Source organism: Erpetoichthys calabaricus, chromosome 12 (genome assembly GCF_900747795.2).
Source record: "Erpetoichthys calabaricus chromosome 12, fErpCal1.3, whole genome shotgun sequence".
Taxonomy (NCBI): Eukaryota; Metazoa; Chordata; class Cladistia; order Polypteriformes; family Polypteridae; genus Erpetoichthys; species Erpetoichthys calabaricus.
The window spans coordinates 36752967-36779192 of NC_041405.2; the positions used below are offsets into that span (position 1 = coordinate 36752967).

At 39.9% G+C, this 26226-nt stretch overlaps 1 protein-coding gene across 1 annotated transcript in view; it reads right to left on the bottom strand.

The window, feature by feature from the left end:
* Positions 1–7266: 7266 nt before the first annotated feature.
* Positions 7267–26226, bottom strand: part of fgf16 (fibroblast growth factor 16) — a 73674-nt gene continuing 54714 nt past the window's right edge. Inside the window, exon 3 of the mRNA XM_028817002.2 lies at positions 7267–8062. Within this exon, the coding sequence (XP_028672835.1) occupies positions 7817–8062 (246 nt within the window). The 3' untranslated portion in view covers positions 7267–7816. The remainder of the gene's footprint in view (positions 8063–26226) is intronic.

Consider the following 26226-nt stretch of genomic DNA (forward strand, 5'->3'; position numbering starts at 1 on the left):
AAAAAAAAAAAAATATTTGTTTCTAAATTGCGTTACCATTTTGGAGGAGCGACTGCGTCACCTTGTGGTGCATTCAGAACGGCATGTAGCGCTGGCTCGGGTGGGAAGGGGTTACCAAGCGAAGCTCCCTAGTAATAGGTAATTTAAATTATGATGTAGATATCTAGGAGGTATGTAAATTTGTAGTTGAAAAATGTTCTACTTGGTTTTAATATCTAATATCAGAACTTTAAAGGAGCTAATATCACTAAAACATTTTGGAGATTGCGACGCTTGGGTCACAGAATTGCACAGAAACACAGGAGATTATAGAGACAGGAACTTTATTCAAACACTTCAAACAAACATGTCTCTTTCAGAAGTAAAATGAGCTCAGTATGCAGTTAGTTCTTGATTAAAGAATAGACAAACATCATAGGGGAGCACAATGGAAGCGGGACCCCCAACAGGAGGGGAGGAGAGAGAAACAAAGTAATCAGCCAAAAGGAGAGGTGCTGTTCAGGCTTTTAAGTAAGCGTTGCGCGAGAAGTTTATCATAAGACAGAGCAGCCGCCAGTAAGCCCAGCAGGTAAGGGAGCAATGTGAAGGTAGTCTATCAGCGTTTTTAAGAGGGGGTTTTTGAGGTGCATCCGTGTCTTCTAGGGGTGCGTTCAACCCCCCTGCTCACACCCCCTCCGTCAGCTTTATTCACATTTTCAGGGATTAAGCGACACTCCAAACCAGGTTCAAACGTATCTGTCTGACCGTATAACCATTGAAGTGGAGCGTGATCTGTCACTAATGTGAAATTTCGACCCCATAAGTAATAACGAAGCACTTCCACAGCCCATTTAATCGCCAAACATTCTTTCTCAATATTCGAATAATTGCATTCCCTTGGAAGTAATTTTCTACTCAAAAATGTGATAGGGTGCTCTTCCCCATCAAAAACTTGAGACAGGACAGCGCCAACACCAAATGCACTTGCGTCCGTCTGTAGAACAAAATCCTTAGAGAAATCGGGATTCCACAAAACCGGATGAGAAGACAAAGTAGTTTTCAAATCACAAAAGGAACGTTCACAAACTTTTGTCCATAAAACAGGGCGGTTCTTTCTGCCTCTAGTAAGATCTGAAAGAGGAGCAGCCCTATTTGCAAAGTCAGGCATGAATCTTCTGTAATAACCTGCAAGCCCCAGAAAAGCACAAACTTGTTTCTGTGTTTCTGGATATGGGTAAGCAAGCATCTCTTCCAGTTTTCTAAATTGTAGCCGGAGTAAACCCCTGCCCATTGAATAACCCAGATAATGAGTCTCAGACTTACCCAACTTACACTTCTTAGGGTTAGCTGTCAAGCCAGCCTGTCTCAAGCTTTCAAGGACAGCCTGGAGACATTCGAAATGCATTTCCCAATCATTGCTGAAAATCACGACATCATCGCGGTATGCCCTGGAGTATTCGGAATGAGGACGCAAGATCTGATCCATCATACGCTGGAAAGTTAGAAGCGCACCATGAAGACCAAATGGGAGTCTAGTAAATTCATAAAGTCTGTTAGGAGTTGCAAATGCTGTTTTCTCACAACTGCCAGCCTCAACAGGCACCTGCCAGTAACCTTTCGTGAGATCTAGCATGGAGATATAGGTCGCCTGACCCAGTTTTTCCAACAGCTCGTCAACACGGAGCATTGGATAAGCATTAAATTTAGAGACGTTATTCAAGCGCCTGTAATTGATACAGAAGCGAACCGAACCGTCTTGTTTTGGGACTAATACGACCAGACTGCACCAGTCACTTTTTTACTTTCACGAATTACACCTAATGCCAGCATCTGTTTGACTTCCTCATGCACAATATTCCATCATGCTTCCAGGATCCAAAGCGTGCACATCTGCACCCTAACACCGGGTTCAGTAGTGATTTTATGTTCTGCAAGGTTAGTCACGCCTGGCAAGTCTGAAAAAAACATCAGTGTTCCATTCAATCAAAGATAACAACTCTGTCTTTTGCCAGTCAGTCAAATCATCTACAATGTCAACATCAGTCTGAGAGACAGCAGCCAAGGAAGCGTAAACCCCCTGCAGGTCACGCCACTCCTTCAAGAGATTAACATGTAAAATATGGAATGGTTTGCACCGGCCCGGTATTCTAACCTTGTAATTCACCAGCCCCATACGTTCCTCAATAATGGCAGGGCCCTGCCATTTTGCTAGGAATTTGTGTGGGTCAGATGGAATCAGAACCAGAACACGATCACCAGGTTTGAATTCATGGAGCTTACAACGCCTATCGTAAAGATGTTTCAGGGTTTCCTGTTCACATCACTGATGCTCCACAGTGATAGAAGAAAGTTTAGAAATCCTATCTTGCAACGAAATTACTCGATCCGCAAAGCTCAGCCCATGAATTTTTGTCCCGATTCCTGTTGACGTACAACATCCAAGATGCCTCGTGGGCACCTACCAAACAACAACTCGAAAGGACTCAAGCCAGTGGATGCCTGCAGCGATTCCCGCACCGCAAACATAATAAAAGGCAGGACAGAGACCCAAGACATCGGATCATCATGAGCAACTCATCTGATCATCTGTTTTAAAGTCTTGTTAAATCGTTCAGTCAAACCGTTTGTCTGTGGATGGTAAACACTGGTACTCAATTTCTTAATAGCAAGGTTGTTACACAATTGTTTCATTTTAAGTCTTAGGTAGAGGGCCTACAATATCTAATCCCACCCATTGAAAGGGGACTTCCAAAATAGGCATAGGAGAAAGGGGAGCCCGAGGAAGTTTATTAGCAGAGACGATCTGGCAACCAGGACATGAAGTACAGAATCGCTCCACATCTTTTCCCATATTCAGCCAATAAAATCGTTTTGATAAATGTTCTCTAGTCTTATCAGCACCCAGGTGCCCACACAAGAAGTGAGAGTGGGCTAACTGCAAAAGAATGTCCCAATGTACTTCAGGTACAACTAACTGTTCAATAAATTCCCCCACTAAATGATCTGATATCACTCTAAAAAGGCAGCCATCTTTTTCAAGAAAGTGCAGAGTTTTTAAACCCCTGGATGCTTGCTCTTGGTAATAAGAGTCACTAGCAGAGCAAGCCTGTTTAAATGCATATTCTAATGAGCTATCGACATGCTGTAAAAGCACCAAATCCGTCTGCTCACTAGTGCTCAGTTTGTGTTCAGAGGCATTTGCAAGCCAAGAAATTCCCACGGCGGTGTCTATGACCAGGAGCCTCTCCAGATGTAGTCACATCAGTAACAACAGGAGCCCAGGATTGTCTTTCTGAAGAAACTGGATGTTCAGGGCCCTTAGCCCGCTGTTCATTGCGACGATCTTAGGCAGGTTGAGAGTGTGCCCCTGGTGAAGCAAAAGCACCACTCTGTCTCCAAGCAGCCTGGGATCCTTCTAATCGTTTGTTGAAGGTGGAGAACAAGTCAACATCATGATGAAAAAACTCTTCCCAGAGAACTTCAGGAATCCCTGCCAGTACCACATCACTGACTACTTTCTCCACAATCCACTCGATTGAGTCCCCCTCAAACCAGCAGTGAACGAGATGAATTAAATCCTGCAACTGAGCGCGAACAGGGCGATCCAGGTCCATTTTCCATTGGCAAAGCGCAGAACCCTTAGCCAGACCCAGAACATTCACACCTTGAGGATCCATCTGTGCAACCACTTCTGGTACCACTTGGGTCACAGAATTGCACAGAAACACAGGAGATTGTAGAGAAAGGAGCTTTATTCAAACATTTCAAACAAACATGTCTCTTTCAGAAGTAAAACGAGCTCAGTATGCAGTTAGTTCTCGATTAAAGAATAGACAAACATCATAGGGGAGCACAACGGGAGCGGGACCCCCAACAGGAGCAGAGGATGTCTGGGGGAGGAGAGAGAAACAAAGCAATCAGCCAATAAGGACAAGTTCTGTTCAGGCTTTTAAGTAAGTGTAGCATCGCACAAGAAGCATATCACGTGACAGAGCAGCCACAAGTAAGCCCAGCAAGTAAGGAAGCAATGTGAAGGTAGTCTATCAGCGATTTTTAAGAGGGGGTTTTTGAGGAGCATCCGTGTCTTCTAGGGCTGCGTTCAGTCCCCCTGCTCACAAGATATCCACTTTCTCTGCTAAGGTTGTTTGAGGTAATTGGTAAAACTATTATGTGAAGTCTCAACTACAAGAACTGTCTTAATTTTAAAGTCACATTCCAGTTAAAAAATGAGAAATGAGACTCTGTGCCTAAAATGATATTCACTGGAGCAGCCATTTAATAAACGGCATGGCTGGATACTGTGATGTAAAATCCATGTTTTAATTACACCATTAGAACAATTGTGCTGAGAACAGGCCATTTAGCCCAACAAGCTCTTTCATCCTATTCACCCTTGGCTGTCCAAAATAACATCAAATCGAGTCTTGACATTTTCCGAAGTCCTAACTTTTGCCACACTCCTTGGTAGTTTATTCTGTGTCTGTGGTTCTTTGCATTCTGACATTAAGTGAAATCTGCCCCTAACAAGTTTCCAGCCATGTTGCAATTTTCTTGCTGAAGGGTTTATTCTACAACCCAAATCAGAAAAAGTTGGGGCAATATGTAAAATGCAAATAAAAAATTAAAAATGCAGTAATTCTTAAATTTATTTTGACCTTTATTTCATTGTAGACAGTATGAACCTAAGACATTTTTATGTTTTGTCTGGTCGACTTCATTTAATTTGTTAATATACATCCATTCGTGTATTTCAGGCCTTCAACACATTCCAAAAAAAGTTGGGACGGGGCAAATTAGGTCCAGTAATGAGGTAAACTAATTAAATAATGATGTTGACATCACCCGTTTGAAATCACAAGTGATTGTAATCATGATTTGGTTCAAAAGAAGTGTCCATAAAAGGCAGAGTCTTTGAGGAGCAAAAATGGGCAGAGGATCCCCAGTTTGTCAACATACTCGTATGCATGAGAAAATTCTTGAAATGTTTAAAAACAATGTGCCTGAAGGAAAGATTGGATGGGATTTGCATATTTCTCCTTCTGTATTGTGTAATATTATTAAAGGATTCAAGGAATCTGGAGGAATTTCAGCACTTAAAGGGCAAGGGCACAAGCCTAAGCTGAACACCTGTGATCACAGACAGCAGTCCATCAAGAACCGTCGCCCATCAATAGAAAAGAAGAGCATTCATGGCTCACCTCGCAAAGGAACTTTGTCATCGCTTCTTACAAGAAAAGGAGACGGATAAAGCAAAAGAGGATGCAACATCAACAAGCTTCTGTTCCAAGACCGCTGCTTCCCCGAGGAAAGCAAACTCAGTCTGTCAGCGTCAGGCGCCCCCTCAATGTAATAGGAACCACAGCATAGAGAGAAGTGTGCGCATTGTAACAGGTACACACGTCGTAAATGTAGGAAGGACGGTCCTTGCGTGTGTGTGAACTGTTAACATTTGAATGTGATGATTGCATATAGCGCTGAACTGACCTCTCTGTACTATTGTTGCCTCTGCATGTCCTGGAGTACAAAAGGAACAGCAACCTGTGGGGACTGGCAAGATTGGGGAAACAAACGTGGTGTTATGCGAATGAATATGAACAATATGAATAATGTTGCATTCGTGCCGCAATGTTTTCCGAAATGTACTATACAGGTACATATATACCTATGTCTCTGTTTTTCATAGACCATAAGGCACATACTAATTCAACGTGAGCAGGAACACTCAATAAAACTGAATAAAAAAAATCAAGTGACGGTGAGATACAGAGAAGACAGATTCACCAGCGTTTGTGTGTCAGCTTTTACCCTCCAGATCAGAGAATGTCCAGTTACCTTGCCTCAAAATATCACTTACATCTACAGTTACTCCCAGCTTCAAATAAAAACTATCAGCATCAGATCCCTGGGTGGGGGGGGCACAGTAGTGTGTATCGTGATCGTGACAGAGAATAAAAGTGAAAATTAAACGGTAACTTTCACAAGTACTATAAATGTCCACCGTCTGTAACAGATGCAAACCAAGTGTTTGTGTGTACTGTATAATATTAACAATAAGAGCAGCTCACTACTCAAAACAGCAAATATAGGAGTGAGTGCGGATCGAACCGGGGACTCTTGATTACAAGTCAGCAAATCCTAACGCTACGCCACAGAAGCTGTTGTCTTTTCCTTGAACCTTTTGTGAAAGTGTTTCTTTGATCTTTGGACTTCAGACTTCACACATTATATAGTTTATGCCAACATTTTGTCATGTACTACTAAAATATGAAAAATGTTTCTGTTTTACGAATGTGTTTACTCAGATTATTGTAGAAATGGAACACACATGAAATGCATGTGTTCCAAATAACGATCTGTTATTTCCACTCTAAAACTCCAGCACTTCACTCCCAGATAATCAATCAAGGCATGAGCTGGGAGAACTTTGTGCACATTCTGTGGTGGTGGGTGGATGGAATAGCAGGCTGCTTGTCTTTATCGGCACATTTACAGGACAAAAGATGCTGACGGAGAAGTGCGAACGGATTTAAGGTGGGCCGGATCTACGAGTTTTTTTGTAGGCTCTGGTAATTCTAGTGTTAAACTCGTGACCCACTGGTATATCTCAAATCTGTTACCATCAAGTCATAGTTATTTATTGTATGTCTGTTCTTTCTGGAACCTTTATGTGGGTGAGTCTGTTGGATACCAAAAATGGTTCCCCTAAGGCATCACTTCGTACACCCACTATGGCACCTTTATTTTTAAAAATGTTGTATACCATATTCGTGTCTCCTCATAGCTAAAACAAAAGCCAGCATTCAAATCAAGTGGTGAGAAACACGAGCAGGACCTGGCCTACCTTGGTCAAGGTTTTCAGGTTTGCTGTTTGGATCTGCTGGAGGTCCATTTCGCTTTGCGTTGAAACAGCCTTAGAGTTGCTATGGACCCTCGTCGTCAGCCCCAACACAACCCGCTTCTTCTGGGATCCGTCCGCAGTCGCCATTGCTGCGTTGCTCGCTCCCCTCTGGATTTTCCTAAGCTGTCACCATCTGCTTCACAGCGGCTAACAGACACAGTTTGAAACTGGAAAGAACAGAATTCTTCGTGGGGATAAACAAAGTTATTCCACAAAATAAGACAGCAGTTCTTTATCAACCATTTTATTAGTCTTAAATCTAAGACCTTTTTTTTTCTTCTCTTTTTATTTTAAGCCAGAAGGATTTGGTGAGGTGTAAGGTACTTTATTTTTGGTTTTACAGTTGTTTAAAACTACTATAAAGGGTAATACAGTGTTGGCTTGTTTCAAATAAATTATTAATTACAATGGTGAGTTTAAGAAAATTCAATCACACGTCTTTTATTACAGCAAGAAACCTTTATTGCATTTTTCCCCACATACTTTTTATAATCATATTTCAGTAGAATCAATAGTTCCTGATATTTTTCAAATTTAAAAATAAATCCTTTGTAATAAATAAATTTATATATAATAAATACAATACACATTTTATAAATACATGAATCCATTTGTAAATCCTCTTTTCCATCCTTTTAAATGTTCCCCAATATGGAACAAGTCACCTTTACATTTTTATCAAACCCAATGTGTAAGATGTTTTCAGCAGAGAACGTTCTCTTCTGGTTTTTATAAATATATCACAATTGAAAGTTTTTTTTGCAGTACGTCTAGTCTACAGCAGAAATTCCCAGAATGACTATTAGCATTAACTGTGTGATGCATTTCAAAAAATTACGGACAAAGTCAATTTGATAAAATGGATTAAGTTGCAGTGCTGAGTTTAAAGAAGGTGCAGGGTGAGAAGCTCTGGCTAAGCACAGCAGCGCACTCAATATGTCACCTGTGGTGGAACGGGTCTCTGTAAGACAGATTTGGTTTGTCTGCCTCCACTTTCCTTGGTAGAAAATGGGTAAATTTTTGGTGTTTTTTCGTTCTGGAGCCTTCTCTTGGAGAACCATCTTTATTCAGAGCCACATAGTAAAATCTTCCTGTATCTGCATGCTTGTACAAAGTTGAAGTGTACGTGTTGTACCAGTTCTCTTCAAACCATTCACGGAAGACACATTCAGTCGTTAATTTCTTCTGTAAAACAAAAGAATAGACTACGTCATTGTTTAACTCATGGGCTGAAGATCCCAGAATGCCCCATAGAATTCAGAAAAGAGGCTGTCCGCATTCTGGATGTTTTTTTTTCCCAAGTTTGTATCACCTAACGTCTTATCCAGCTAAGAAGCCTCTTTAGCAGGAGATGTGGGGATGCGTAACTCTGGCATCTACAATTAGGCCAGTAAGTCTGTGGACAGTGACACAACTTCCATAATTTTGGCACTGCACACCACCACAATGGATTTGAAACAAAACAATCAACATGTGATTGAAGTGTAGAATTTCAGCTTTAATTTAAGGGGTTTACCAAAAATATTGTATGAGCTGTTTAGGAATGACAGCCATTGTTCTGTATAGCCCCCCATTTCCAGGGGCTCAAAAATATACGTATGGGCATGTAAACTGACAAGATCCCAACCTGTTCCATAGCCAGGTTTGAGCAGTTCCCTCACTATTTCATTAATTATTAGGCATGTGTTTTGTCTGACAAGGTGCAAAACAATGGTTACTGCAAAATCCTGCCCGACTGCACCAATTGTTTTGTCTCTGTAGAGTAATATACTGCTCTACTTTCCCCTATTGTATTATTAACATGTAGCCTTTGTCAGAATGCCTAATCTCACAGACTTACCACTGTTTATGAGGTATTATTGTATATAACTTATCCCCACCTTCCCTTCTTTATCTATAACCTCAAGGCAATTAGATGTAGTAAAAAGACAAGCAGAAGTTAAGTTACACATAAAATAATGTATTACTGATAATATTCATAAATAATAACAAAATGCAAAGTACATTTGAATATTGGCAACCATACAACCTGATTAAATGGTGATATGCAGTTCAGGCGGCATACAGACTTGTAAGTTACTTAAATGTCTCTAGTTACGGCATCATTGGTGCTCAGCTTTCAGCCACATGTCTGTTCAAAATGGCTGCTGAGCTGTGCTCTTCATTGTGTGGTCTTCATCATCACAGGTTAGCAAGAGAGATGCTTCTTTCAGATGTTGGTTAGTAAGAGAGAGAGTGTGAGGTTAAACAAGTAAATATATAGATTTTCTGTCCAACCCCTACAGCCAATAGGGTGTCGTAGTACTTAAAGGCTTCTGAACTAAGCCAATTCCAAACAGCCATTCTTCAGACCAATGGGGGAAAATACAACATCTTAACACCTGCCCCCAAACCATATGTTAAAGTACACCTTAGCCTGTTTGTGGGGGTAGAAATGACTTTAGCAAAGAAACACTCGGCAAACTGGTTTAAAACACATCCCCCAAATCCTGTTGTAAAATTCAAACAGACCCATTCCTAAGGGGGGGGTGGGGGGGTTTAAACATTAAATTACATTGCTTTGCCCAAATTAGAAATAAAGACATACAAAACATTTATCAAGTTATATGTAAAATCTCACATCACAACAGCATGTAAAAGGTCTGAAATTAATTCTTAAGTTTGGACTTTGCATGTGGAAGTTGTCTCTGTGATCTCTCAATATGAGGTCCAAAGAGATGGCCAAGCAAGTAAAAACAGTCCATCATTAGGCTGAGAAAACAAAACAAACCCTTTAGAGAGTAGAAACACGAGGAGTGGTCAAATCAACCATTTGGTACATTCTTAAAAAGAGGGAACACACTGGTGAACTCAGCAACACCAGAAGGTCTGGAAAACAAAAGGCGACAACTGTGCTAGATGGTTGCGGAATTGTGTCCTTGGTGAAGAAGAACTTCACATTTTTTAGCTGAATGAAGAACGCTCTCCAGGAGGTAGACCTACCATTGCCAATGTCTACAATCAAGAGAAGACTTCATGATAGTAAAGACAGAGGGTTTACTACAAGGTGTGAACCACTGGTACACCTCAAAGCATAGGAAGGACATGTTAGAATTTGCCAGAAAACATTTTTAAAAGCCTGTCCAGTTCTTAAACAATTTTCTTTGGACAAAGGAAACTAAGATCAATATATAGCAGAATACTGGAAAGAGAAGAGCATGCAGAAGAGAAGAAACAGCTCATAATCCGATAAACACCACATCATCAGTGAAAGATGGTGGAGGCAGTTTTATGGCATGAATGTGCATGGATTCGAAAGGAAGTCAGTCACCAGTGTTTATTGGTGATACGACTGCTGGCAGAAGTAGCAGGATGAATCCTGAAGTGTGTAGGGTTATCGCTACAGGTTCAACCAAATGCTGCAAAACTGATAGGATGAAACTTCATAGTACAGATGGACAATGAGCCAAAGCAAACCAAGTGATTTTAAAGGCAAAGTAGTAGAATATTCTTCAAAGGCCAAGTCAATCAACTGACCTCAACTCAACTGGACAAGCATTTCACTTACTGAAGACATAACTGATGGCAGAAAGTCCAATGAACAAGCAGCAAATGAAGACAGCGACTGTAAACGCCTGGCCAAGTATCACTAGGGTGGAAATTCAGCATTTGGAGATGGCCATCGGTCATTGGGTCAGACTTCAGGCAGTCAATGACTGGAAAGATCGTTATATTTGTGAGTTTGTCAATTTGACCATAGGGGGGCCATAAATTGTTCCTAAATGGCTCATATTATATTTTTGGTAAACCAAAATTATGAAAACTGTGTCACGGTCCCAATACTAAAGGACTGAACTGTACATGGTCAAATATGAATTTGGAATTTGGGGAAAAAAATGAAATGGAAAATTGTAGCCATCAGTTTCAATATAAGAATGGGAGCAAAGATTTATTTGATACGACACCAGCAGGGAGATGGCTGGTTGTAAAGAACAGCAGCGATCAGGACATTTAGACAAAGCTTTGTTTGTTGCCATCGAAGTTCAAACTTTTACTGCTAAGTCACAGTTGAGGAAACAATCAAAAGTCTTCTAAATATATGTATCACAATATTTTTTTTGTCGGGACATTTTGCATGTTTTTGTCATTTTTTTAATATATTTTAATATACGCAAAGTTATCTGACTAACATGTCCATCATCTACTGGTGATCTTATCCTTCAAAGGAATAACAACATATTTGTGAAAAAGAAAAAATGTGAATTTCTCCAGCTTTTACCTTATTTGTCGGAGTGCTTTGAATATGAACTAAAGCCCAGTGCGGGTCACTCTAGAATGGGCAGCACTGACGTCAATATGACAGGGCAATTAGTGGTGCGGTCATATAACCTAACAGAAAAGTCTCGGAACAGACTCCATTTTACACCAGAAGCACAGCAGTTAATTAAAACTGTAAAGAAATACTTTATATCTGCAAACGCCCACAGACACTTAAATTGTTGTAACCCATTTGAACTGAAAGTGAATGCACCAAGTGGGGGGAAACAAATCAGTGATTTAGTGAGAATGGAAATTACATCAACACTCCTGTTTCTAAAAGAAATGAGCAGCCACTGAAAATAAGGCTGATGTTGGTGAAAGGGAATTAGCACTAGAAGAATGTCAGCCGCTGTTAGAAAAGAAAATACAGCCTTTTGAATTAATTCAAAATATAAAAATGTAATTATTTTAAAACTGCAGAATGATTAAATGATTGACGAGCCAGTTGAGTACATTTACTTTGTAGATTCATTTTTATTATTTCCTATTTTGAATAATAAAATATTTGAAGACAAAGAACCTCTCATCCTGAAATCTCTCCGCATGAACCCATCACTCACCCTGAAATCACAATTCTACCACAGGATTTAGTGAAGGAAATCAAAACATCTAAAGACGGCTGAGAAAGGAATTCCCAAACAGACGAGAGTATGCTTCAGACGTGTTATACCTGCAACAGCAAATAGTCGTGTTCTGGTTGTCTAACAAAGTCCATTCGCCCACCAAATACACCAGGGGTGGAGAGAAGATCTCCATGAATTTTATTATCATCTTCAATTTTATATCCACGCATTTCTGGTGATTATAGAGGAGATGGAGAAGGGGAGCAAGTCCAGAAATTGTCCACAACCATACTGGCATCCACACAAAGGCAGACACAATAGTCATGGAATTTATGTCACCAGATGAAAATAAAATGCCTGTTGGAAACGTGTCTCTGAATAGACAGAAATAGACATCAATTTATTGCTGCCAACTTCTGCCAAAAGCCGAACCAACCTGAATAGTTGCTACCTAAGTTGAGTATTTTGATTTTAAGTTTGTGATGTATGATAGCACTCCATTTTAGGAGGAACTAAGGAAGCCAACACAACACAACAGTACTTGGTGTTGCTTTATACCATGTCAACAGTGCAGTGTCAGCTTTTTATTGGTAAAGGCCATTGAGCCATGAACTTCTACAGTTAACCACTAGAGAAGGCAAATTTCATGTTTTCCTGTGTAAACATGACTAAATAAAGAAACCTAACCTAACCTAACCTAACCTAGATCAGCCATAATTCAGGTAGTAAGTGAAAAAACAAGTAAGAGAAGAAAAATAAATTAAAAGCCACAAAAAAAGAAACGATGAGACAGCAACAGCCCAACACCCGATAATAAGAAATGCACCTGCCCGCACCAGTCTGAAACCTGGCAACCCCAGTCCATGAAAAAGTGAAATAAGAAAGAAGATTTCCCCTCAGATTACAAGCCATGCTGGGAGTGCTAAGAGAAGATGGCTGTCTTCGCACCAGAGGAGGCAGCTTTCACTGTAATAAAGAATGAAGAACTGCCCCCCAGTCCCACCTGATCTTCCTTTGCCAGCCCAACCGAAACAAGAAGAAAATGTAATAGGAAAATCAAAACGACAGGTTGACATTGTAGAATAAATTAAAAACAAGGCAGAAACCACATTTTCTCTTGAGGTAGTTATGGTCATGTTCACTGCCTTTCTCTTTTAGGGTATGACCATGTTAAATTCCACAAAAATTTGTATTAATAATATCGGACAGCTTGCTGACTTCAGACAGAACCAGGTGTCTGTTGGTATACCTTAAGAAACTAACAATAAGGATGTGGGATCTTCATGAGTTCTCCTGTGTTTAGAAGGTGACAGCTTTGAAAATCATTTTGGTCAGGCTTTGGCCAGAAAAGAAAGTGGATCACTTTTCTCAATAACTTCAGCAAGATTTATAACTTACATTTTACATTGGCCTCTGCACTACCGGGTGGCTTTATTTATATGGTGCTGTGATTTCATTATAGAAAAGTTTCTGTGACCTTCTCATGATGAGATGTATAAAACCTACTGCTTTCCGTATCTTCTGTATCAAATCAGAAAAATCAGGAGGCAGGTTCAGCTTCTGATATGAGCTTTGATGTCATTTTAAAGTGTATTAAAGGCTTCAACAATGATTTCTTTGAAAAGAGTTTTCCATCAGTAACCACAACAAGGTTAGAGAAGTTGTATATAATAAAAAGGGGCTTTATGTTAAAGTGGGTTGGAGCTTCTGCACTAAGCTGTCATGACAGATAAGCTCTCCTGTGATCTCCTGCCATCATTAAGTGTATTCAATATATTTACAGTGTGTCTTCTTCAATTAAAGGTTATATTCAGTGCACACTCCCAACTTCTCTCTTTCATTTATAAAAATCACTATTACTACTACTGTTACTTCTACTATTACTATAGTTAATCAGACATATTATATTTTAAAGTGCTTGACTGGCACTAAAAGACGACATCACATTTCTCCCGTGTTAGTTTCTCTTCATTCAAGGTGGAGTTTTCCATTGTTCTGTTTGTGCTCATGGGCTCACCTGCCTATGTTGCTGAACTCCGCTGTCTCTACTCATACAGAGTCTTTCAGATCCTTTAATCAATTATTACTGTCTGTTCTATTCACATGCTTGATGCTGTGGGGTGATTGCTGTAGTGGGCCCTCTCAAAACAATCAGCCTCCACAATTAAAAACAGACTTTTATTCACTTGCTTTTTGGTTGCATTGACAGTCTAGATTAACTTTGTACTTTTAACAGTAGAATTCCTGAACCCTACGAAAAAATTTGTAATCCCAACTCACCTTAAATTCCTTTGCACCTCTCCATCAGCGTCTTTTGTTTTGTAAATTTTTTTTCTTTGTTTATATTCTTGAATAAAAGCACATTATACACTTCTTGTCATTATTAGTATAACACAGGAAAAGTTTCTGTTTTAGGTGTGTGTTTAGCATTTCTTGCCTCGCATTTCCTTTCATCCTACACTTACCCAGATCTTTGTAGACACGGAACACACATGAAATACATGGATTCTGAATAATGATACAGTGGAACCTCGGTTCACGTACAACTCGGTTTATGACCAAAAAGTTCGCCAAACTTTTGCCTCGGTTCACGACCACACACTCAGTATACGAACAAGCCAGGTTCCCTTTCGGTTTGTAGATAGATAGATACTTTATTAATCCCAATGGGAAATTCACATTCTCCAGCAGCAGCATACCGATACAATAAATAATATTAAATTAAAGATTGATAATAATGCAGGTGAAAAACAGACAATAACTTTGTATAATGTTAAATGTTAACGTTTACCCCCAGGGGTGGAGTCGCATAGTTTAGGGGAGGAATGATCTTCTCAGTCTGTCAGTGGAGCAGGACAGTGACAGCAGTCTGTTGCTGAAGCTGCTCCTCTGTCTGGAGATGACACTGTTTAGTGGATGCAGTGGATTCTCCATAATTGATAGGAGCCTGCTGAGCGCCCGTCAATCTGCCACAGATGTCAAACTGTCCAGCTTCATGCCAACAATAGAGCCTGCCTTCCTCACCAGTTTGTCCAGGCGTGAGGCGTCTTTCTTCTTAATGCTGCCTCCCCAGCACACCACCGTGTAGAAGAGGGCGCTCGCCACAACTGTCTGATAGAACATCTGCAGCATCTTATTGCAGATAATAATAATACATGTTCAGTCTCTCCCTGTGCATGTCCTGTGCAGAGAGCGAGAGAATGTGACACACACACACACACACACACAGAGGCAGCGCGAGACAGAGAGAGCCGCACACACACACACACACACACACACACACACGCTCCAGGCTCGCAAAAGAGAGACGCACGCACGCACGCACACACACACAGGCGCGAGAGAGAGAGAACGAGCGAGGGACGCATAAGGTAGAGAAGGCTTGATTTTGTTTTCAGTTCTGTTTACAGCGATCGGTTCGTAGCCTGCATTGTTGCAATGTTACTTTTCTTGGTGGTTTATTAAATTACGGATTTTTCAAATGTTCATTTTTTCCCCTGTGCTCATTAAAAAAAGTGTTTTTAGCGAGCGGTTCCTAGCACTATAGCACGAACTATTGCAGTGTTAGTTTTCTCAGTGTTATTCAATGTTTTTACATTTAGTTTACCATTACGCTGTGCATTCTATGGTATAATTAACTATATTTGTGCTTAAAAACTAATATATATATATATATATATATATATATATATATATACATACATTTCGTACGGTCTGGAACGGATTAATTGTATTTGCATACGATCCTATGGGAGAAATTGCTTCGGTTCACGACCAACTCGGTTTACGACCAGAGTTTTCGAACAAATTATGGTCGTGAACCGAGGTTCCACTGTATAATGCATTATTTACTCTATGTAACTCCAGGCACCTCACTTGCAGATAAGGAGCCTTGGCTTGAGCTGGGAGAGGTTTTTGCCTGAGTTGAGCTCCGTCAATGGGGGATGGGACAGCAGGCTGCTTGCTGCTTATGCTGATCGACGCATTTACAAAACAAAAGACGCTGATGGAGAGGTGCGAAGGGATTTAAGGTGGGTTGGGATTACAAGTTTTTTCATAGGCTTCAGGGATTCTAGTGTTAAGTGTGTTGTTTTATTTTCTGATTGTATTGTATATGCATTTTAATGAATGTTAACTTTCATGCATTGCTGTGTGTTGCTTTTGCCTTTGTTTTTTTATCCTTTTATTCTGTTATATTATGCCTTACCTCTTGTTGACTGTATTGTTGTAAAGTGCTTTCGTCAACTTTTAGTTATTTTAAAAGTTCTGTATAAATTTGACTTGACTTAATATAACTATTAATTTAGCAACGAATGAGACATTCCTGTTTTTATTATTTGTAGTGCAGTATTTAGCATTGCTGCATCCGAAGGCTACAGTCCCAAATTTTAGACCTGGCTCAAGTACTCTTGTTTTGTTTTTTTTCTTCTACAAGAATCCTTCAATACAAGAATGTTATTTTATTGGCATCAGTTTACGGTCCACCTGATACTGCTAGCTTATGGCCTGGCTTCACACACTCCTGCAGTGGGGAAATGCGATCCCATATGTTTTGTAAATTGTAGCTCTTTATTGATAATCCAGGGTCCATGAGGGCCGCACAAGACTATAAATTGATTTGTTAATTCATTTCAGACATTTTATCTTGAAATGTCACAAATTTTAGAGAGGCAGAACAAGATATACATGTCTTTATAATATCAGATGCGATGGATTAGGTTCTGTGTATTTTCATTTGCTGGTTATTGCGGTTTTAGTATACTCTTTGTTTAATTTAAGTGGGATGCAACAATATAGCAGAGGTAGCATTTTTACAAGCTGTAGTTTACTCAAAGGTAATTGTGTGTGTTTTGCTCAGGCAGTAGGCTTTTTTCCACCACATAATGGCGAGTTTTGGCTGTACTGTATGTCCATTTATTCCTCCATTTCCTCGACTCTGTTAACTTAGTGTCACATGGAGTTTTTCAGTAATGTGGGAAAAAACAAATGGCTCCCCACAATGTTATCAGTAGGAGAGAGAAGATAACACTGCAACCTACAGTATGTTTAAAAAAATGGCAAGATTCCTGTCTTAGTCCAGGAATTCACCGCTGTGGTGGGGCTGCTCACGAGCACCTCGAGCTTCTCTGTTTGCAGCCTCTTTGTGGGGACCTTGAAGGTTGTGCAAAGGGTCAAATTATGCACTTTTTTAATGTGGGTACTAAAAGTAAACACACAGGTAAGCAGACATGTGCTGTGTTTTGTCTATTTATTATTTTGTGACATGTTCAAAACTGAGTAAAGATGTGTGCTGATAATAAAAGCTGAAGAAAGTTCTGGTTTTGACCAAAAGAAGCCACACATATGCTCTCCTCCACACAAGATTTACTTGGAATTCCAAGAGCAAAACTTAAAAGAAGTGGTGAGGTGGCCTTCTGCTGTTATGCACCTAAAATCTGAAATAGCTTACCAGTAGGAATTCGCCAGGCTAATACAGTGGAGCACTTTAAAACACTGCTGAAAACACATCACTTTAACATGGCGTTCTCATAGCTTCATCTTAGTTTAATCCTGATACTCTATATATTCAATTAATTATCATTATTATTCATGCCGGCTCCAAAATCCGTACTAACCCCTACTCTCTCTTCTGTTCTTTTTCCGTTTTTTGATCTGGTGATCTGCACCACCACCACCTGATCAAAGCACCGTGATGTCCCTACATTGATGGATTAAAGACCAGAAGTCCACGTGACCGTCATCATCAAGTTCTTCTATGAATACCATGAGGACTGATTGAGGTCATGTATGTTAGGTAGAATGCCTAGAGGGGACTGGGCGGTCTCGTGGCCTCGGAACCCCTGCAGATTTTATTTTTTCTCCAGCCGTCTGGAGTTTTTTTGTTTTTTCTGTCCTCCCTAGCCATCAGACCTTACTTTTATTCTATGTTAATTAGTGTTCTCTTATTTTAATTCTTATTTTGTCTTTTTTCTCTTTCTTAATCATGTAAAGCACTTTGAGCTACAGTGTTTGTATGAAAATGTGCTGTAGAAATAAATGTTGTAGAGATTATGTCTGTTTCAGCAGTGGCTGTGAGGACACACCTGAAGGCAACTGGCCTCAACAATACCTTCTTTAATTTTGAGAGAAAGGAGTGCCATTATTTCAAAATCCACACAGTTTTCACACAAGTATCAAATCGTTATCTAAGCAAACTTAGTCACTCTGATTCATCATTCCCTTAATCTGTTATAGTTGTGTGTCTGAGTTGTCTACCAGTTTTTTAGCTTTATTTACACACATATATGGTAATTCCTGAGAATTAAAGAACATCTTCATATAACACACTGGAATGCTTGATATGACTTTGTGTAATGGGCCTTCAACTGGTGGGGTTGCTAGCATGTACTACATATGTAAAGAACAAGGACCAAAACAGTGGGAAGGGATTTGCCCTGCTAGATCACGGCCTGCAATCGGACCACTCTCTCCCTAATCCTCCTTTACAGCAAAAGCTAACTGAAGTGCCATGCTACCCACCGAGGACACATGGCACAAGATTACTCCCAGAATGCTTCTAAATGTGAAACACTTAAACTTAAAAGATGAACCTGTCATATCTGCATTTTCACCTTTTGCACTTAAACTTTGGGTTAGAATTTACAGGACTATGCATTTTTACTTATATATTATTGTTTGTTCCTTCAGATACAGTTCTAAACCTGGCCTGTCCTACACTCTCTGCCTTTCCAATTCCTATGTTAAACAATCCTCGCCTAACCTACTCATATGCCTCCTCAACACATTGGTCTCCTTGGGTTCAGATGTATCCCATCATGGCCGGAACACATCCCACCTGTTCCAAAAGGAGTCCCAGTGCCCCTTAAACCTGTACCCTTCTACCCTACACCAAGATCATCGCCACATGTTAAGCATTGTAATCTCTTCAATGGCACAAGCAGAACTTCAGTGGAGACTACCTTGTCAGTTCTGCTCCTCAGCCTGGAATCTAACTTTTTAAACTTGGATCGCAGAACTGACAGACTTCCCTAATTTATGTAATTTGTTTCAACATAGACAATGACCACTGGATCCACCCCCGTTCTGGCCAAGAGCCTATCAACCCTTCCATGCAGGTCTTGCACCTTTGCACCCAGAAGGCAACACTGTGTGAGAGTCTCTGTCCCTGGAGCAAACTGAAGTGTCAATCCCCCTAACTATCACTACACTCTCATTCTGGGAACAGGTTTTGAGGTGGTCCGTTGGGACTCCTCATGCCTGCCTACCACCAGAGAATCTTCAGAGACACCAACCAGCTCTGCAAGAACCTGAAAACGGTTTGACACTTCCAATTCTGGTTGATGCTCACGGACAGTGTGCCTACAGTATCTTTGTTTTATAAAATCCTACATCTAGTTAGATGTTCAGTTTTTATCTACATAGAGGAACAGAAATATTGCAACAGCTCCAAGCTGTCATAAAACAAATTTTTAAAGCAAAACATCAAAGTACAACAGAGGCTGTGACCTGGCCAGCTGTTCAACAATTTTTTCCATGGCTTAAATTTTAAACTGTTTTTCTCTTGCTGACTGGAGAAGATTAGTGCCAGAGTTCTACTGGTGAATGGATGTCCAGATGGGAGTAATGAAAATCACAACCTTAGTGTGGTGGTTCAGTTCTACAAATGGAGGAAACCTCATGAAATAAAATACTGAATATAGCTAATGGCAAATCAATAATGGGTGCCCCAACTGCATATTGATTTCACTCTTTACGTTTCATCAAGAAGAATAAAGATCCAAGTGGGAAACAAAAACTAAATGAACTAAATGAAGATGTATTTTCAGAGGTCAGTCCCCTTTACCTTTGCTTCAAAGTATAAAATACTTTGATCATTAAAGGTTTCTGTTACCCTCTTCTCCAGTTTCTGCTGTACCACATTCAGACCCTCAAAAATAATTATTACCCCCACAGAGTAAAATATGAATGTCAGGTGTGCTCCTATACTGACCACCTTGGCAACCACTCAGCATGACAGATTAAGAGCTTCTCCCGAGTTATAATAGGCTTGTGGCAAATGGAAAAAAGTACAATATGTCTGTAAAAAGTAAGTGTATTAGACAGTCTCAGCCCCATTGTGACTACTTCCACTCTCTTGGCTCAAAGGAACAATCAGCCCCCATGCTATCTCTGCAGAAAGCAACGTTAATAAAATCCAGCTGGCCTCAGAGCAGGTGGGAACAGTTCATACAATGCTCAAAGATGTCTCCTGCTAGTTTTATTATGTTAACTGTGTTTTTCTTCAGCTGAAAACCACATGGGAGTACTGTTGTGAAAAAGTACACAGAGTTTAACCCCAGCAGTTCATTTTTATTATGCCGTGTTGTTGTTTTAAACGCAAATGGAAGTAGCCATTCAAAACAAGCATGTGGGATAAATGCATCCTGTTGGCTACAATAAAATCTCACCTGGCTCTTTGCAAACCTCTCTCTGTATCCATAACAGTGAAAAAGTGGGAGAGAATACTATATTAGTGTATCAGTATCATGTATGAATCTAAAAAGAAACGGTCAGGATAATAAATACAATTCCATCCTGCATAGCCTTCACCTTCAAAGGTAAATTATTGGAGATGCTTGCAGGACATCCACAAGCTGAGTTTCAGAGTTCAGTGTTTCCACAACTGACACGTTTAAAGTGATGCATTTCAGGTTTACAACAATACAGTATTAAACACAAGCAATATTGTCTTTTGTCTCCCACTCTTGTTGATTTATCAGTCACCAAGCAGCACCACACAAGAGACGCTGCAGAGACCTGCTGTTACGCTGCTGGAAAAGACTGAGTGAAAGACGGGCGTCGAGACGTAGTAAGTGCCGGGGGATCACTGTATATGAAACAATCTGTCTGAAAACACAGGTCAGATTGTGTCTCTTACTGTATTTTATGTTCCAATGTGGAATGATCCTGCATTACAGTACAGTAGTGTATGTGGATGAAGGTCTTTATCAAGAAACGACTCAGGAAATGATCAAGCGGTATTAATAGATTTGGTTTCATTTGCTTCATTAAGTGTGAAGCACCATCAGATTAACCAGATTAAATTAACACATTTAGGGGTTGCATTAAAAAAAGTAATCGTAGCAATTTTTAACATGCGAATCGTACACATTAACAGCAATTAATCAGCAGCTGTAATTCTTAGTATTATCAGCAAACTTGGATAATTCAGACGCCCCAGTGTTGAACTTTATACCCTGTGACCCAAGATGTGTTTGTCAAGGGAAGGCATAACAGCAGTTAAGCTGATTCTGTAAATAACAGCGACGACTGCAATAATACAAAATAATTACTACTCACTTAAATCAACTTTAACAGCAGCCAAAATGCATTCTGTGACCCAAAACACATACAAAGGGAAGAATAACATATTGAAAATAATAATTCTCACAGTTTCAGTAGTCAATGGAATAATTTATTTGTATATACAGTACTTTTCAGACAAAATTGCATTTTTAACAAAAAACAATTGTTACTAAGTGTTACTTTTGCACATGGACATGCTTGTTCTCCATCTAAACACTTGTTACTGTTTGCTCCTCAGATGGATTTGTTAACGGACATTCGCCTCCCTTGAACTGACGTTCTTTCTCATTCACTCACAGCTCCTCTGGCCAGCAAGCAGAGCGTAAGGCACAGCTTCTCACGTCTTCTCCTCCTGTCACTCTGGGTAATATTCTTAAAGAAGTGGGCTGACATACACATCCATATACAAAGAAATGACACTGATACAAAATTGCATTTCGTTTTGTATGAATATGTTTGTGATAAAACAAATTTTATGTTTAAATGTGCACAATTTTTCTCAGAATTTCCTAAACTTCTTGTTCATACTGTAAGAATAATTTCAACTGGTATACCAGATTAACCAGTTTATCGCTCACCGATACCAGGAAGTTACAGCACACCATGCACAAATTCTTAAGGAATTTTTAAAGTTATCTCACAAACACTTGCAATTAAAAATAAAGAATAAATTATAAATAATAAATGATAAATTATAAATAATAGATGATAAATTAGACTGGACTGCCAATGCTGATGCGCTGTGCAAGAAAGGACAGAGCCGGTTATACTACCTTAGAAGGCTGGCGTCCTTCAACATCTGCAATAAGATGCTGCAGATGTTCTATCAGACGGTTGTGGCGAGCGCCCTCTTCTACGCGGTGGTGTGCTGGGGAGGCAGCATTAAGAGGAAAGACGCCTCACGTCTGGACAAACTGGTGAGGAAGGCAGGCTCTATTGTTGGCATGGAGCTGGACAGTTTAACATCTGTGGCAGAGCGACGGGCGCTCAGCAGGCTCCTATCAATCATGGAGAATCCACTGCATCCACTTAATAGTATCATCTTCAGACAGAAGAGCAGCTTCAGCGACAGACTGCTGTCACTGTCCTGCTCCACTGACAGATTGAGGAGATCGTTCCTCCCCCAAACTATGCGACTCTTTAATTCCATCCGGGGGGGTAAACGTTAACATTTAACATTATACATAGTTATTGTCTGTTTTTCACCTGCATTGTTATCATTCTTTAATTTAATATTATTTATTGTATCAGTATGCTGCTGCTGAAGAATGTGAATTTCCCATTGGGATTAATAAAGTATCTATCTATCTATCTATCTATCTATCTATCTATCTATCTATCTATCTATCTATCTATCTATCTAAATTATTCCATTTAAGGAAGTGATACTTATTTCCTTTAAGGTAGTGACTGAGGGAATAAAAAAAAAAAATTACACTTTACAGTAAACATATTTATTATTTTTATGTATGTATGTACAGTAACCCTACACTGAGCCTTGTTTGCTGTATCATGTTGGTCTTATATATTCTTTTATTATTATTACAGCCTTACATATTTTTTTATGACCACGAAAGACGTGACTTTACTCTCTTTTGTGCATGTACCATTATAGCTTGAAGATTATAATTCTGTCTTTGCTGCTATATTGTCTCTGAAACTGACTCAGGTTGTCGTAACTGCTGGTAAAGTTTAACACCATGTAATAAAGTCAAGGAGATAATCCAACTAAAGCTCAGTTACACATAAAGATTATTCCTACTGCTGTAGCCGGCAGTCATATGTGACCCATGTGGAAGCCAATGAGCACAGATAGTGAGATGGAGACTGCAGTCTTTTTCACAGAGAGCACATTTAGGTAGGTAGCAGTTGGTGGGATCAATGATTTAAATTAAGCTTTAGACTGTTTAACCTGCAAACAAGCTTAAGATTCCTATTCTAGAACACTTGGAGAGAAACTACAACACATACATATGAAAATGTTTGGGAACCCCTCTTAATTCTTTGGATTTTTGTTTATCATTGGCTGAGCTTTCAAAGTAGCAGCTTCCTTTTAATATATGACATGCCTTATGGTATTTCAGTAGTGACATTAAGTTTATTGGATTAACAGAAAATATGCAATATGCATCATAACAAAATTAGACAGGTGCATACATTTGGGCACCCCAACAGAGATGTTACATCAATACTTAGTTGAGCCTCCTTTTGCAAATATAACAGCCTCTAGACGCCTCCTATAGCCTTTGATGAGTGTCTGGATTCAGGATGGAGGTATTGTTGACCATTCTTCCATACAAAATCTCTCCAGTTCACTTAAATTTGATGGCTGCCGAGCATGGACAGCCTGCTTCAAATCATCCCATAGATTTTCTGTGATATTCAAGTCAGGGGACTGTGACGGCCATTCCAGAACATTGTACTTCTCCATCTGCATGAACGCCTTTGTAGATTTCAAACTGTGTTTTGGGTCATTGTCTTGTTGGAATATCCAACCCCTGCGTAACTTCAACTTTGTGACTGATGTTTGAACATTATCCTGAAGAATTTGTTGACTTTAACAAGGGCCCCAGTCCCTGAACTAGCCACACAGCCCCACAACATGATGGACCCTCCACCAAATTTGACAGTAGGTAGCAGGTGTTTTTCTTGGAATGCGGTGTTCTTCTTCCGCCATGCAAAGCGCTTTTTGTTATGACCAAATAACTCAATTTTTGTCTCATCAGTCCAAAGCACTTTGTTCCAAAATGAATCTGGCTTGTCTAAATGAGCATTTGCATATAACAAGCGACTCTGTTTGTGGGGTGAGTGCAGAAAGGGCTTCTTTCTCATCACCCTGCCATACAGATGTTCTTTGTGCAATTTGCGCTGAATTGTAGAACGATGTACAGATACACCATCTGCAGCAAGATGTTCTTGCAGGTCTTTGGAGGTGATCTGTGGGTTGTCTATAACTGTTCTCACATTCCTGCGTATAATTCGCTCCTGTATTTTTCTTGGCCTGCCAGACCTGCTGGGTTTAACAGCAACTGTGCCTGTGGCCTTCTCCTGATTCAGTTCCTTACAGTTGAAACTGACAGTTTAAACCTCCGAGATAGCTTTTTGTAGCCTTCCCCTAAACCATGAGACTGAACAATCTTTGTTTTCAGATCTTTTGAGAGTTGCTTTGAGGATCCCATGCTGTCACTTGTCAAAGGGAAGCACAACTTGTAATTGACCACCTTAAATACCTTTTCTCATGATTGGACACACCTGTTTATGAAGTTCAGGGCTTAACGAGCTCATCCAACCAATTTGGTGTTGTAAGTAATCAGTATTGAGCAATGACAGGCATTCAAATTAGCAAAATTACAAGGGGACCCACAGTTTTGCACTGCCAGTTTTTCACATTTGATTTCATTTCATACAACTAAATACTGCTTCACTAAAAATCTTATTCATATGACTGTGTTTTGTATACTTTGACCACAAGAGTAAACAGTGAGCCTGGTTTGTTTGGACAGAGCGTGTTGTGCAGTACACGGCTCCTTGCAGCTGAATGAAGCACATTCAAACACGAAAGCTTTTCTACAAACGTGTGCAAAAAGAACATACCAGGCTGCACTGGACCAACTGTAGAATCCTTCAGTCCACATTACCTCCAGGCTCATGATGAGTGAAGCCTTTAAAAGAGAAAATAGCATACTGATCTGCTCCTCCTGGATGGCCCTGCTCATGAACTCTCCTTCAGGTTTCCCTTTCTCAGAACACTATGGACTACGCCTGAAATGGACATCTGGTATAGAATTGTATTGAATATAGGCTGCCAGACAAGGTGCGTCGTTTATTCTATTTCATGTGCTGAGATTAAAAAGTCTGAGATTGCAAGAGAAGAAGAGGCCATGAAGTCTTTTAATTACCATAGGTTCCATTATGAAGCCAATTTGTGCATATCAAATAATTTATACACTTTCATCAGAAATTACAATACATTCTGATAATATTTTGGATACTATATAAGAATTTAGTTATGATGTTTAGTTCTCACATAACTGGGAGCATCAGAATGAGATATTTACTTGTGGATTTTAACAGTAATACCTTTACTTTAACTGGTGGCATACATAGTGACACGAATGTACAGTCATACATCGATTTACAGCCAACCAAGGTGAGGTGATTCATGCTTTCAGCTGAGGGTCATAAGCAAACAATAGGGTGATAATGTTCTAGAAATTGCCCAAACCAGCCACAGTATTAAATCTTTTGTTATTATTATTTCATGTGGTTTCATGTTTTTTCCGACTCTTACAAGGCATTTTAATGTTTTGATCGGTGCTATTCCACATGGCTAATTCTTCTGAATTTGGCCTGCACCTCCCTCTTTACACCAGTGTTTCTCAACCTTTGTGGTCAAGCAACCCAGCTTTGCCATTTTTAAATTTATTAACAGCCCACTTGCAGCAAGTCTATACAACCCTCTTGGTGAAATGTGATGGGGAGGGGGGTTCACCTTGGTGAAATGAGCTCACATAGAAATAGAAAAAACATATCACGCAGTACTGCTGATAACTAAGGCGACCAACCGCATCCCACTCACAACCCACTGCGGCCCACTTGTGAGCCAATAATGGCAACCCATGACCCAGTGGTTGAGAAATACTGGCTTAGATGACCCACAACAAACCAATGATGACCTGCCAGTGGCATGACTCAGTGGTTGAGAAACTTTACCTTACATGAACCCGGTGTGCAGACACCAAGAGTCAAAGATTGTCTTGTACTACTTCATACCAGCAATTAAAGTATGCATACCGGTCACCCACAACAGACCCACAGAGCCTCAGTTGCTCAATTGACCTGTACACTTTGTGAACAACATACAGCCAAATATCCCATCCCAAATACAGTAAAGCCGTAAGTCAGCTCCTGTCTGCATGTGCAAGGAGGTGGAGTGTCTAGTATGAGGTCAGCCAGAATGCTTTTTTCTTTATGTGCACACCTAGTACGGTAATGTCCATGATGTTCTGTGATTTTTATTCTTTTTCATATTTCAACACAAGCTACCTAGTGTTCTTCTCTTCTATCTGATCCACTGAACCCCAAGCTGAAGATATCAACCAGGCACAGGTGTTTCCTATGTGAACTCAGATGTTCAAATTC